At 45.5% G+C, this 13,757-nt stretch overlaps 2 protein-coding genes across 2 annotated transcripts; one reads left to right on the top strand and one right to left on the bottom strand.

Annotated features, from left to right (window-relative positions):
• Window positions 1-216: 216 nt before the first annotated feature.
• Window positions 217-4,168, bottom strand: clec16a (C-type lectin domain containing 16A). Its single transcript, XM_045219761.1, has 4 exons — window positions 3,965-4,168; window positions 2,737-2,865; window positions 1,656-1,789; window positions 217-526 (listed from the first exon to the last, which is right to left on the bottom strand). Exons 1-4 carry the CDS (start codon window positions 4,036-4,038, stop codon window positions 486-488), a joined length of 378 nt encoding a protein of 125 aa, XP_045075696.1. The 5' UTR covers window positions 4,039-4,168; the 3' UTR covers window positions 217-485.
• A 413-nt stretch (window positions 4,169-4,581) lies between these two features.
• On the top strand, window positions 4,582-13,417 carry dexi (Dexi homolog (mouse)). The gene is made up of 2 exons (XM_041875472.2): window positions 4,582-5,617; window positions 9,115-13,417. The coding sequence occupies exon 1, from the start codon at window positions 5,157-5,159 to the stop codon at window positions 5,424-5,426; it is 270 nt and encodes an 89-aa protein (XP_041731406.2). The 5' UTR covers window positions 4,582-5,156; the 3' UTR covers window positions 5,427-5,617; window positions 9,115-13,417.
• Window positions 13,418-13,757: the final 340 nt, after the last annotated feature.

Here is a 13,757-nt window from a genome sequence, read left to right as displayed (position 1 = left end):
GAAGGGAGATGAGGGGGAAAACAGTTATATGATGGAGTTGACGTGGTTGTTGGACAGTAGGTAATCTAGAGGAGGAGAGATGAGGGGGAAACAGTTATATGATGGAGTTGGACAGCAGGTAATCTAGAGGAGGGGAGATGAGGGGGAAAACAGTTATATGATGGAGTTGACGTGGTTGTTGGACAGCAGGTAATCTATAGGAGGAGAGATGAGGGGGAAAACAGTTATATGATGGAGTTGGACAGTAGGTAATCTAGAGGAGGGGAGATGAGGGGGAAAACAGTTATATGATGGAGTTGGACAGCAGGTAATCTAGAGGAGGAGAGATGAGGGGGGAAACAGTTATATGATGGAGTTGACGTGGTTATTGGACAGTAGGTAATCTAGAGGAGGAGAGATGAGGGGGAAAACAGTTATATGATGGAGTTGACGTGGTTATTGGACAGTAGGTAATCTAGAGGAGAGGAGATGAGGGGGGAAAACAGTTATATGATGGAGTTGACGTGGTTATTGGACAGCAGGTAATCTAGAGGAGGGGAGATGAGGGGGAAAACAGTTATATGATGGAGTTGACGTGGTTATTGGACAGCAGGTATATACTCTGTGTTGTTTTTGTTGCACTACTTTGCTTTGTCTTGGCCAGGTCGCAGTTGTAAATGAGAACTTGTTCTCAACTGGCTTACCTGGTTAAATAAAGGTGAAATAAAAAAATTAAAAATATATAAAAATAAAAAGAGGAGGGGAGATGAGGGGGAAAACAGTTATATGATGGAGTTGGACAGTAGGTAATCTAGAGGAGGGGAGATGAGGGGAAAACAGTTATATGATGGAGTTGGACAGCAGGTAATCTAGAGGAGGAGAGATGAGGGGGAAAACAGTTATACCACAGAAATATCTTATTCAGACTGATGCTGGGGCATCTAAACCACAGGTGGCCACTGTGTGTGTGTTTGTGTGTGTGCATGGTGTGGTGTGTGTGTGTGTGTGTGCATGGTGTGGTGCGGTGTGTGTGTGTGTGTGTGTGCATGGTGTGGTGTGTGTGTGCATGGTGTGGTGTGTGTGTGTGTGTGTGTGCATGGTGTGGTGCAGTGTGTGTGTGTGTGTATGCATGGTGTGGTGCGGTGAGTGTGTGTGTGCATGGTGTGGTGCCGTGTGTGTGTGTGTGTGTGTGTGTGTGTTTGTGTGTGCATGGTGTGGTGCGGTGTGTGTGTGTGTGTGCATGGTGTGGTGTGTGTGTGTGTGTGTGTGTGCATGGTGTGGTGTGTGTGTGTGTGTGCATGGTGTGGTGTGTGTGTGTGTGTGTGTGTGTGCATGGTGTGGTGTGTGTGTGTGTGTGTGTGTGTGTGTGCATGGTGTGGTGCCGTGTGTGTGTGCGTGGTGTGTGTGTGCATGGTGTGTGTGTGTGTGTGTGTGTGTGTGCATGGTGTGGTGTTGTGTGTGTGTGTGTGTGTGTGTGTGTGTGTGTGTGTGTGTGTGTGTGTGTGTGTATGGTGTGGTGCCGTGTGTGTGTGCGTGGTGTGTGTGTGTGTGTGTGTGTATGGTGTGGTGTGTGTGTGTGTGTGTGTGTGTGTGTGTGTGTGTGTGTGTGTGTGTGTGTGTGTGTGTGTGTGTGTGTGTGTGTGTGTGTGTGCATGGTGTGGTGTGTGTGTACCCACAGAGTGACGTCTCGTGGCTGATGTTTTCAAACAGGATGTTGAGGGTCTGGAGCAGCTGGACACAGACGTAACGACCTGACTTCTGACGAAGGATATTCAGGAAGAACGCAAACATATTCTTCTCCAGGAAGAAGCTGAGAACAGAGTAGAGGAGAGTACAATACAGTACAATAGAACAGAGTAGAATACAATAGTACAGAGTAGAATAGAGTAGAATAGAGTAGAGTAGAGTACAATAGAGAGGAAGAGAGTAGAATAGAATATAGTAGAGTAGAATAGAGTAGAATATAGTACAATAGAGTAGAATAGAGTATAATAGAGTAGAATAGAGTAGAATAGAGAGGAAGAGAGTAGAATAGGATAGAGTAGAGTACAATAGAGAGGAAGAGAGTAGAATAGAGTAGAGTACAATAGAGAGGAAGAGAGTAGAATATAGTAGAATTAAGCAGAGTACATTACAATAGAGTAGAATATAATAAAATAGAGAAGAGTACAATAGAGAGGAGTAGAGTAGACAGGGTTAGGTTTATTCATGTTATACTAGGTCTATTATGGTTGATGGAGACGGTGTTTAAAGACCTTCCTCAAACACACAGCTGTCATTCAGGAGCCGTATGTATCGAGTTTCTCTGAGTAGGATCTGGAGCCGTATGTTTATTTATTTTTATTTTACCATTATTTAACTAGTCAAGTCAGTTAAGAACAAATTATTATTTACAATGATGGCCTACACCGGCCAAACCCGGACGACGCTGGGCCAATTGTGCACTGCCCTATGGGACTCCCAATCACGGCCGGTTGCGATACAGCCTGGAATCGAACCAGGGGGTCTGTAGTGACGCCTCAAGCACTGTATCAAGTGTCTCTGAGTAGATCTGGAGCCGTATGTATCGACTTTCTCTGAGTAGGATTTAGGATCAGCCTTTTAGATCACCATGAATACAATTACAGTGACGGGGGGGGGGACCTGATTCTAGATCAACACTCCTACTCTGATACGCTTGACACATACGCCCCCTGCTCTCCCCAGTGACGGGTTAGAGACCGGGTCAGGGGTTAAGGGTCATGGTTAAAGTCTTACTCGAAGACAGAGCTGTCGTTCTGGTCCCCCCAGATGAGTATCTCAGTGATGGAGCGGATGGTCTCAACCAGCAAGTTCCTGTTGCTGTCTGTTACTGTCGTGTTCTTAGTAAGGACATGGTACATATACCTAGAGGGAGGAGAGAGGAGGGAGGGAGAGGAGGAGGGAGGAGGAGGGAGGAGAGAGGAGGGAGGAGAGGAGGGAGGAGAGAGGAGAAGAGGAGGGAGGGAGAGGAGAGGAGAGGAGAGGAGAGGAGAGGGGAGAGGAGAGGAGAGGAGGGGAGGAGAGGAGAGAGAGGAGAGGAGGAGGGAGGAGAAGAGGAGGGAGGGAGAGGAGAGGAGAGGAGGAGAGAGGAGGGAGAGGAGGAGAGAGGAGGGAGGGAGAGGAGGAGGGAGGGAGAGGAGGAGGGAGGAGGAGGAGGGAGGGAGAGGAGGAGGGAGGGAGAGGAGGGAGGGGGAGGAGGGAGGAGGGAGGAGAGAGGAGGGAGGGAGAAGAGGAGGGAGGGAGAAGAGGAGGGAGGAAAGGAAGGGAGAGAGGAGATGGATAATGTTAGAAAACAGGTTGCTTTTCAGTAAAACGTGTGGTTGCTATACTACACTGTCAATTTCAACTGGCGCACCCACTCTTGGAAAAACGGAATATGACTAGCCTACCAACACATAGACAGGATGGTATGCGCTCATAAACTAACGTTAGTAGATCTAGCCGTTATCAACAAATGACACTCATCAAGTAGCTAGCTAACGTTAGTAGATCTAGCTGTTATCAACAAATGACACCCATCAAGTAGCTAGCTAACGTTAGCTAGCTAGCTAGTAGCTGTCATATATGACTGACATTGTTCATACAGTTCTGACAAGGCAACTACAGTAGGTAGCTAACGTCTTTGGTTTACAGTACTAGCTAGCTAGTAGTTGCCAGATCAGGCATAGCTAACTGGATTAGCTAGCTGGCTATCTTGTTAACTAGCTAGGTATGCTAGCGAGTAGGCTTTCTGGCGTTAGCTGGCTAACTAGCTACGGGTTGTACACAGCCAGTGTACTCATTAGTCCAAACAGTTGCGTTTTGCAACTGAAACGATCATTTTAATTGGACAAATTCAGGTAGGTCCCTCCCCATTACGTTAATTTTGCTTCCGCTTAAGTAACGTTTTTCAACAGAAGCGGCGTAATGAATACACCCCAGCCCAGGTAACCTTAGGGAGTTATCAATCATGCTAGCTACTTACTTGAGATGGTCCAGGGAATGAATATTTTTTGTTTTCCCCTGACCTCCCACCCAACTCCGTGACCGACCGAACATAGTTGCACTTAAAACGCTTCTGATGCTACTGCCAGATAGTTTTTTGCTGGTTATATTAATCCATTGCGCCCACTATCCTGTCCAAGATATAGCTAACAAAATAGCTCTGGCTAACTAAGCGAGAAGGGGCATTCGGAAGTAGCTAGCGAGGAATAATGCGTTACGTAACAGGTTTAGTTCCAGGGAGTTTGGGACTTGTAGTTTTTTCGTTGAGATTCCATAGCACAATTTCATTCAACGCCAATTACAAAAAAAAACTACAAATCCCCTAAAAGTTTGGAGAAGAAAAAAAACGACCAAAACAAAAAAACACGACAGTAAATGTTCAACGACGATTTAATTCAGTGACGTTGATTTGTCTTCATCCTACAACGGGGAAACACCACAGCCGATCAAATGCCAATGCGAGGAGCCATCGATGTAAAACGCAACGTAACTCCACCGATGAAAAGGCGGGATCAATGTGATCGGTGTCTCAGTTGACCATTCAGACGACGGTATGCTTGTGGTGAAACCAATCAAATGCTTAGGCTATTTTACGTATTGTACTGTTTAGACAATAGTGTCGGACTGTTTTGATGCAGTTAGAGAAAATGCAACGGGGAGGTCTGATTATCGACTTTATTTCCATCGATAGAACATATTCCTGTATAATAGAAAATGACGCTATAGTTGTTGGCCGGTAATAGCTAGCCACGTTCAACTGTTTTTAGCCGTTAACTAGCCAGGGCAGGGGGCTGGCATGTTGCAGATACCGCAAAAGTTCTTCTCACCTCAGCGAATATCAAGAATGCGTCGAGTTAACAGTGTTTACATCAAGAATGTGTTTACATTAACTACCGGTATCGAACTGAACGTTTTTTTTTTTAGGTTGTTTTGTGTGCCTCCTAGCTAATGTCTATAACTAGATCGCTGTAATATTGCAACGCTGGCATTTCAGGACGAATAAGTTATTTCTGGAGCTGCCAGTGACTCAATCACTGAAGTCGCGGCCGAAATGGACACTCCAAATACACCGTCCATGTTACTGCTAGCCTCCGCGCTGTGACGCTGCCTTTCCTTTATCTGCTCCTTAGCAACACAGTTAGCTGAGCTAAACTTTTCCGTTTTAGTTTTCTATGACACACTCAACTTATGCTCGACTAGATTCGGCGGGATCGCTCCTCAACGAACTTCCCTATATGTTTCACCTGGGCCTGTTTTTTGTTAACGTTTTGATCCTGTACTACGCCTTTCTGATGGAATACATCGTCCTGAACGTGGGGATAGTGTTTCTACCGGAGGATATGGACCAGGCGCTGGTGGACCTAGGGGTGCTATCAGACCCGGCCTCCGTCCCTTACGAAACGGACACAGAACAGGATGTGTTCGACAGTTACCTGGAGTGAGCTGGGGGCCCCAAGGCTAGAGAGGCCCGAGAGATGCGCCGCTTCACTGGCCTGCTCCCCCGGGGGTGGGGCGAACTGGACTCCTACCGGCCTGTGGTGGTGGTGATGATGATGTGGGGAGAGACTGAGACTGGAAACTCCAAGAGTAGATTCGTGTTGGCTTGGAGCAACATTGGCTGCAGGAAGAAAAAGTAAGGACAGAATGATGATATGATTACAGTTTGCTGCTGCAGTGATGCCAGGGTTGTGGGTGAATTGGGTTGGGCCCTCATCTCAACACTGCAACATCCCTGACTATCCTCTATGTTGTAGAGGTTCACACTGCAACATCCCTGACTATCCTCTATGTTGTAGAGGTTGACACTGCAACATCCCTGACTATCCTCTATGTTGTAGAGGTTCACACTGCAACATCCCTGACTATCCTCTATGTTGTAGAGGTTCACACTGCAACATCCCTGACTATCCTCTATGTTGTAGAGGTTCACACTGCAACATCCCTGACTATCCTCAATGTTGTAGAGGTTCACACTGCAACATCCCTGACTATCCTCTATGTTGTAGAGGTTCACACTGCAACATCCCTGACTATCCTCTATGTTGTAGAGGTTCACACTGCAACATCAATGACTATCCTCTGTTGTAGAGGTTGACACTGCAACATCCCTGACTATCCTCTATGTTGTAGAGGTTGACACTGCAACATCCCTGACTATCCTCTATGTTGTAGAGGTTCACACTGCAACATCCCTGACTATCCTCTATGTTGTAGAGGTTCACACTGCAACATCCCTGACTATCCTCTATGTTGTAGAGGTCAACACTGCAACATCCCTGACTATCCTCTATGTTGTAGAGGTTCACACTGCAACATCCCTGACTATCCTCTATGTTGTAGAGGTCAACACTGCAACATCCCTGACTATCCTCTATGTTGTAGAGGTTGACACTGCAACATCCCTGACTATCCTCTATGTTGTAGAGGTTCACACTGCAACATCCCTGACTATCCTCTATGTTGTAGAGGTTCACACTGCAACATCCCTGACTATCCTCTATGTTGTAGAGGTTCACACTACAACATCCCTGACTATCCTCTATGTTGTAGAGGTCGACACTGCAACATCCCTGACTATCCTCTATGTTGTAGAGGTTCACACTGCAACATCCCTGACTATCCTCTATGTTGTAGAGGTTGACACTGCAACATCCCTGACTATCCTCTATGTTGTAGAGGTTGACACTGCAACATCCCTGACTATCCTCTATGTTGTAGAGGTTCACACTGCAACATCCCTGACTATCCTCTATGTTGTAGAGGTTGACACTGCAACATCCCTGACTATCCTCTATGTTGTAGAGGTTGACACTGCAACATCCCTGACTATCCTATATGTTGTAGAGGTGCACACTGCAACATCCCTGACTATCCTCTATGTTGTAGAGGTCGACACTGCAACATCCCTGACTATCCTCTATGTTGTAGAGGTTCACACTGCAACATCCCTGACTATCCTCTATGTTGTAGAGGTTGACACTGCAACATCCCTGACTATCCTCTATGTTGTAGAGGTTGACACTGCAACATCCCTGACTATCCTCTATGTTGTAGAGGTTGACACTGCAACATCCCTGACTATCCTCTATGTTGTAGAGGTTCACACTGCAACATCCCTGACTATCCTCTATGTTGTAGAGGTTCACACTGCAACATCCCTGACTATCCTCTATGTTGTAGAGGTTGACACTGCAACATCCCTGACTATCCTCTATGTTGTAGAGGTTCACACTGCAACATCCCTGACTATCCTCTATGTTGTAGAGGTTCACACTGCAACATCCCTGACTATCCTCTATGTTGTAGAGGTTGACACTGCAACATCCCTGACTATCCTCTATGTTGTAGAGGTTCACACTGCAACATCCCTGACTATCCTCTATGTTGTAGAGGTCGACACTGCAACATCCCTGACTATCCTCTATGTTGTAGAGGTTCACACTGCAACATCCCTGACTATCCTCTATGTTGTAGAGGTTCACACTGCAACATCCCTGACTATCCTCTATGTTGTAGAGGTTCACACTGCAACATCCCAGACTATCCTCTATGTTGTAGAGGTTGACACTGCAACATCCCAGACTATCCTCTATGTTGTAGAGGTTCACACTGCAACATCCCAGACTATCCTCTATGTTGTAGAGGTTCACACTGCAACATCCCTGACTATCCTCTATGTTGTAGAGGTTCACACTGCAACATCCCAGACTATCCTCTATGTTGTAGAGGTTGACACTGCAACATCCCTGACTATCCTCTATGTTGTAGAGGTTCACACTGCAACATCCCTGACTATCCTCTATGTTGTAGAGGTTCACACTGCAACATCCCTGACTATCCTCTATGTTGTAGAGGATTAGCATTCAGTCCTATAGTAAGTGCATTCATAAGACATTAGCATACAGTCCTATAGTAAGTGCATTCATAAGACATTAGCATACAGTCCTATAGTAAGTGCATTCATAAGACATTAGCATACAGTCCTATAGTAAGTGCATTCATAAGACATTAGCATACAGTCCTATAGTAAGTGCATTCATAATACATTAGCATACAGTCCTATAGTAAGTGCATCCATACAGACATTAGCATACAGTCCTATAGTAAGTGCATTCATAAGACATTAGCATACAGTCCTATAGTAAGTGCATCCATACATACATTAGCATACAGTCCTATAGTAAGTGCATTCATCCATACATTAGCATACAGTCCTATAGTAAGTGCATCCATACATACATTAGCATACAGTCCTATAGTAAGTGCATCCATACATACATTAGCATACAGTCCTATAGTAAGTGCATTCATTAGCATACAGTCTTATAGTAAGTGCATTCATCCATCCACACATTAGCATACAGTCCTATAGTAAGTGCATTCATAAGACATTAGCATACAGTCCTATAGTAAGTGCATTCATAAGACATTAGCATACAGTCCTATAGTAAGTGCATTCATAAGACATTAGCATACAGTCCTATAGTAAGTGCATTCATACATACATTAGCATACAGTCCTATAGTAAGTGCATTCATCCATCCACACATTAGCATACAGTCCTATAGTAAGTGCATTCATAAGCATACAGTCCTATAGTAAGTGCATTCATAAGACATTAGCATACAGTCCTATAGTAAGTGCATTCATTAGCATACAGTCCTATAGTAAGTGCATTCATAAGACATTAGCATACAGTCCTATAGTAAGTGCATTCATAAGACATTAGCATACAGTCCTATAGTAAGTGCATTCATAAGACATTAGCATACAGTCCTATAGTAAGTGCATTCATTAGCATACAGTCCTATAGTAAGTGCATTCATTAGCATACAGTCCTATAGTAAGTGCATTCATAAGACATTAGCATACAGTCCTATAGTAAGTGCATTCATAAGACATTAGCATACAGTCCTATAGTAAGTGCATTCATAAGACATTAGCATACAGTCCTATAGTAAGTGCATTCATACATACATTAGCATACAGTCCTATAGTAAGTGCATTCATACATACATTAGCATACAGTCCTATAGTAAGTGCATTCATAAGACATTAGCATACAGTCGAATAGTAAGTGCTGGCTATTCCAGCCCATCTCTAACACGTGGCCTCTTATCTTCTCCACAGGTTGTCACGGCTCAAGACAAGATACCTGGAGAGAGTCAGAATCAACACTGGGCACAGACAGACCGGGAAAACTGGCAGACCGGACAAACTGGCAGACCGGGAAAACTGACAGACCGGACAAACTGACAGACCGGGAAAACTGACAGACCGGGAAAACTGACAGACTGGGAAAACTGACAGACCGGACAAACTGACAGACCGGGAAAACTGACAGACCGGGAAAACTGGCAGACCGGACAAACTGACAGACCGGGAAAACTGACAGACCGGACAAACTGACAGACCGGGAAAACTGACAGACTGGGAAAACTGGCAGACCGGACAAACTGACAGACCGGTAAAACTGACAGACCGGACAAACTGACAGACCGGGAAAACTGACAGACCGGGAAAACTGACAGACCGGGAAAACTGACAGACCGGGAAAACTGACAGACCGGGAAAACTGACAGACCGGGAAAACTGACAGACCGGGAAAACTGACAGACCGGGAAAACTGACAGACCGGGAAAACTGACAGACCGGGAAAACTGACAGACCGGACAAACTGACAGACCGGGAAAACTGACAGACCAGACAATTCATAGCGAAGGTACAGCTGCCTGTCAAAACTGTCTAACTGTGGCCAATCAACAAGCAGAACTGTCTAATTGTGTCCAATCAACATGCAGAACGGACTGTGGCCAATCATCAAGCAGAACTGTCTAACTGTGGCTAACCTTTAACGTAGCAGACGTAAAAAACACAAGGGCTGAAACTAGATCCCCCTACATACTGGTCTTAACTAGAAGAAAAAATAACTGTTGGGGGAGGTTCTCTTCTGCACTGTTCAACCAATCCAGTAAATGTGGAGGAGGAGTTAAGATGGAGTGTCTCCTTGATAATGTCCAAAAGCGGAAGTAGCGTCACAGGCTCTCTTTCCATTTCCCCCTGAAAACCAGAACATCCGGTTGTTGGGGACTCGGAAGAGACTAATCGACAAGCAGAACTGTCTAACTGTGGCTAATCGACAAGCAAAATGGACTGTGGCCAATCAACAAGCAGAACTGTCTAACTGGCTAATCAACAAGCAGGACTGTCTAACTGGCTAATCAACAAGCAGGACTGTCTAACTGGCTAATCAACAAGCAGGACTGTCTAACTGGCTAATCAACAAGCAGGACTGTCTAACTGGCTAATCAACAAGCAGGACTGTCTAACTGGCTAATCAACAAGCAGGACTGTCTAACTGGCTAATCAACAAGCAGGACTGGCTAGCTGGATAATCAACAAGCAGGACTGTAACTGGATAATCAACTAGCAGAACTGTCTAACTGGCTGATCAACAAGCAGGACTGTCTAACTGGCTAATCAACAAGCAGGACTGTCTAACTGGCTAATCAACAAGCAGGACTGTCTAACTGGCTAATCAACAAGCAGGACTGTAACTGGATAATCAACTAGCAGAACTGTCTAACTGGCTGATCAACAAGCAGGACTGTCTAACTGGCTAATCAACAAGCAGGACTGTAACTGGCTAATCAACAAGCAGGACTGTAACTGGATAATCAACTAGCAGAACTGTCTAACTGGCTGATCAACAAGCAGGACTGTCTAACTGGCTAATCAACAAGCAGGACTGGCTAGCTGGCTAATCAACAAGCAGGACTGTCTAACTGGCTAATCAACAAGCAGAACTGGCTAGCTGGCTAATCAACAAGCAGGACTGTCTAACTGGCTAATCAACAAGCAGGACTGTCTTAACTGGGTAATCAACAAGCAGGACTGTAACTGGCTAATCAACAAGCAGGACTGTCTAACTGGCTAATCAACAAGCAGGACTGTCTAACTGGCTAATCAACAAGCAGGACTGTAACTGGCTAATCAACAAGCAGGACTGTCTAACTGGCTAATCAACAAGCAGGACTAACTGGCTAATCAACAAGCAGGACTGTCTAACTGGCTAATCAACAAGCAGGACTGTCTAACTGGCTAATCAACAAGCAGGACTGGCTAGCTGGCTAATCAACAAGCAGGACTGTCTAGCTGGCTAATCAACAAGCAGGACTGTCTAACTGGCTAATCAACAAGCAGGACTGTCTAACTGGCTAATCAACAAGCAGGACTGTAACTGGCTAATCAACAAGCAGGACTGTAACTGGCTAATCAACAAGCAGGACTGTCTAACTGGCTAATCAACAAGCAGGACTGTAACTGGCTAATCAACAAGCAGGACTGTCTAACTGGCTAATCAACAAGCAGGACTGTAACTGGATAATCAACTAGCAGAACTGTCTAACTGGCTGATCAACAAGCAGGACTGTCTAACTGGCTAATCAACAAGCAGGACTGTAACTGGCTAATCAACAAGCAGGACTGTCTAACTGGCTAATCAACAAGCAGGACTGTAACTGGATAATCAACTAGCAGAACTGTCTAACTGGCTGATCAACAAGCAGAACTGGCTAGCTGGCTGATCAACAAGCAGGACTGTCTAACTGGCTAATCAACAAGCAGAACTGGCTAGCTGGCTAATCAACAAGCAGGACTGTCTAACTGGCTAATCAACAAGCAGAACTGGCTAGCTGGCTAATCAACAAGCAGGACTGTCTAACTGGATAATCAACAAGCAGAACTGTCTAACTGGCTAATCAACAAGCAGGACTGTCTAACTGGCTAATCAACAAGCAGGACTGTCTAACTGGCTAATCAACAAGCAGAACTGTCTAACTGGCTAATCAACAAGCAGAACTGTCTAACTGGCTAATCAACAAGCAGAACTGGCTAGCTGGCTAATCAACAAGCAGGACTGTCTAACTGTGGCCAATCAACAAGCAGGACTGTCTAACTGTGGCCAATCAACAAGCTCTAGAGAACTGACCTAGGATCAGTCAACCGTACAGGACAGTATTGTAGCGCTTATTAACTCTGGGTCTAGAGAACTGACCTAGGATCAGCATTATGTCCAGTGCATTTCTTTTAGTAAATGTTTATTTGTAAGTCCATAGACAGTGCGCAGCAGGACAGGACTGGAGTCCCTATCATCAACCAATCCTGCTTCAGGTTCTTCTACACTTCTGGGAATGTTACCAATAATAAGACTGTTTTAACAAGCGGAACAGCAGCGGTTATTTCCGGTTTGTTTCTGAAAGTTAAAGCTGGCTAGCTGAACGACCCTGCTGTGTAGTGTAGCTCTCAGGTGTGGACTGGAGAAGTGTCTGTTGTCTATTAAAAGACATGATCGTGGCCTGGTCCTCCACCTGTCCTTCTTTACCCGATGTGTTCATCCTGGCCACTGTCATGGGTGATCTAGGATCAGCTTGCCATCCACCGAGCCTAACCTTAGCTGTTAGGGGTGGAAAAAGGGCAGGAACTGTCCTTTAAGATCAGTTCATGTTGCCTCTGGTGTCTGCCTATCTACAGTACTGTATCAGCTTGGTTCTGATCAATAACCCTCCACAGACCAGCTGCTAGGGAGACCCCCGGGCTGTTTCACTGCTAAGCTCTTCCTTCCCCCAGGCTAACAGCTCCCAGCCAGCACTGGGCTTGGCAGAACGGATCTGGTGAACGAAGGTGACTCTACCGCTAGTGTTCAATCGATCTCTATGCTATAACGGTTCATAAGGGATTGGAATGGAGTGGGTTTATAATGTAGGGCTGTCCCTCTGCTCAGTAGGCTTTGTGTTATAATGGAGGCCAGGGGGGACAGGAGTCTCAGCCCAACCACCCGTAGCTACCAGTAACACCCACCTGGGGGGGACGACCCCCAGGGCCCTTCATGGCCAATAGAACGCTCTGATGCCACGCGCACCCAACGCACGGCAGCCATTTTAAACCAGAACTTCCACCAGCACACGTCAGCTGACAAGTAGAGAGGTGAGGAGGACATCTTGCATTCCTGTTGGTCACATCCTGTTCATCCTCATTAGATATCCACCCAACGCACGGCAGCCATTTTAAACCAGAACGTCCACCAGCACACGTCAGCTGACAGGTAGCATCCTCTTCATCCTCGGTAGACATCCAGCCCAGCACCAGCCTTGACCCCTCACTCCCCCCTCACAGAGAAGGACCTGCACAGTGTGTTATAAGAAGCTATGATGTGTTATAAGAAGCTATGACGTGTTATAAGGAGCTATGACGTGTTATAAAGATCTGTGTTCTAAGCTGTGACGTGTTATAAGAAGCTATGATGTGTTATAAGGAGCTATGACATGTTATAAGAAGCTATGACGTGTTATAAAGAGCTATGACGTGCTATAAGCGTTCACACAAAGGTTCATATTCCAATGCATATTTAATAAACAATCGATGAGTGGATGAAGATGGGTTTCTGTGAACTTTTTTCTAAATCATTTGAATGAACACAGATGGAGACAAGTCAAGGTAGGCAGCATTCTATTAATGTTGTATTTTACGGCTGTAGGCCTCCTGTATTCTATGGCCAAGAGCCCCCATTGTCAACTGGCGGACTGCGGACTGGATATGGACCCAGAATGGGGTCAATACGGACTGCGGGCCCCCCGCCCCCAAAAAAAGAAGTTGGGCTTCAACCCTGGCATCATATAAACACACACAAGACATGGAAGAATGTGTAGAATTGCAGGAAATTAGCTTTAAAACATCAAAAGAAAATTCTTCCCCATGCAAAATGTGTAGAATTG

This window comes from Coregonus clupeaformis, unplaced genomic scaffold (genome assembly GCF_020615455.1).
Source record: "Coregonus clupeaformis isolate EN_2021a unplaced genomic scaffold, ASM2061545v1 scaf2712, whole genome shotgun sequence".
Taxonomy (NCBI): Eukaryota; Metazoa; Chordata; class Actinopteri; order Salmoniformes; family Salmonidae; genus Coregonus; species Coregonus clupeaformis.
This window is presented reverse-complemented; position numbering and strand designations above follow the sequence as displayed.

Excerpts from the sequence above, each read along its gene's own strand:
- clec16a (XM_045219761.1), bottom strand. The coding sequence starts at position 4,038 with ATGTTCGGTCGGTCACGGAGTTGGGTGGGAGGTCAGGGGAAAACAAAA. Across the intron at positions 2,866-3,964 it reads CATTCCCTGGACCATCTCAA|GTATATGTACCATGTCCTTA; the intron begins GTAAGTAGCTAG and ends TCCTCCCTCTAG. Across the intron at positions 527-1,655 it reads CAGCCACGAGACGTCACTCT|ATTACCTGCTGTCCAATAAC; the intron begins GTGGGTACACAC and ends CCCCTCCTCTAG.
- dexi (XM_041875472.2), top strand. The coding sequence starts at position 5,157 with ATGACACACTCAACTTATGCTCGACTAGATTCGGCGGGATCGCTCCTC.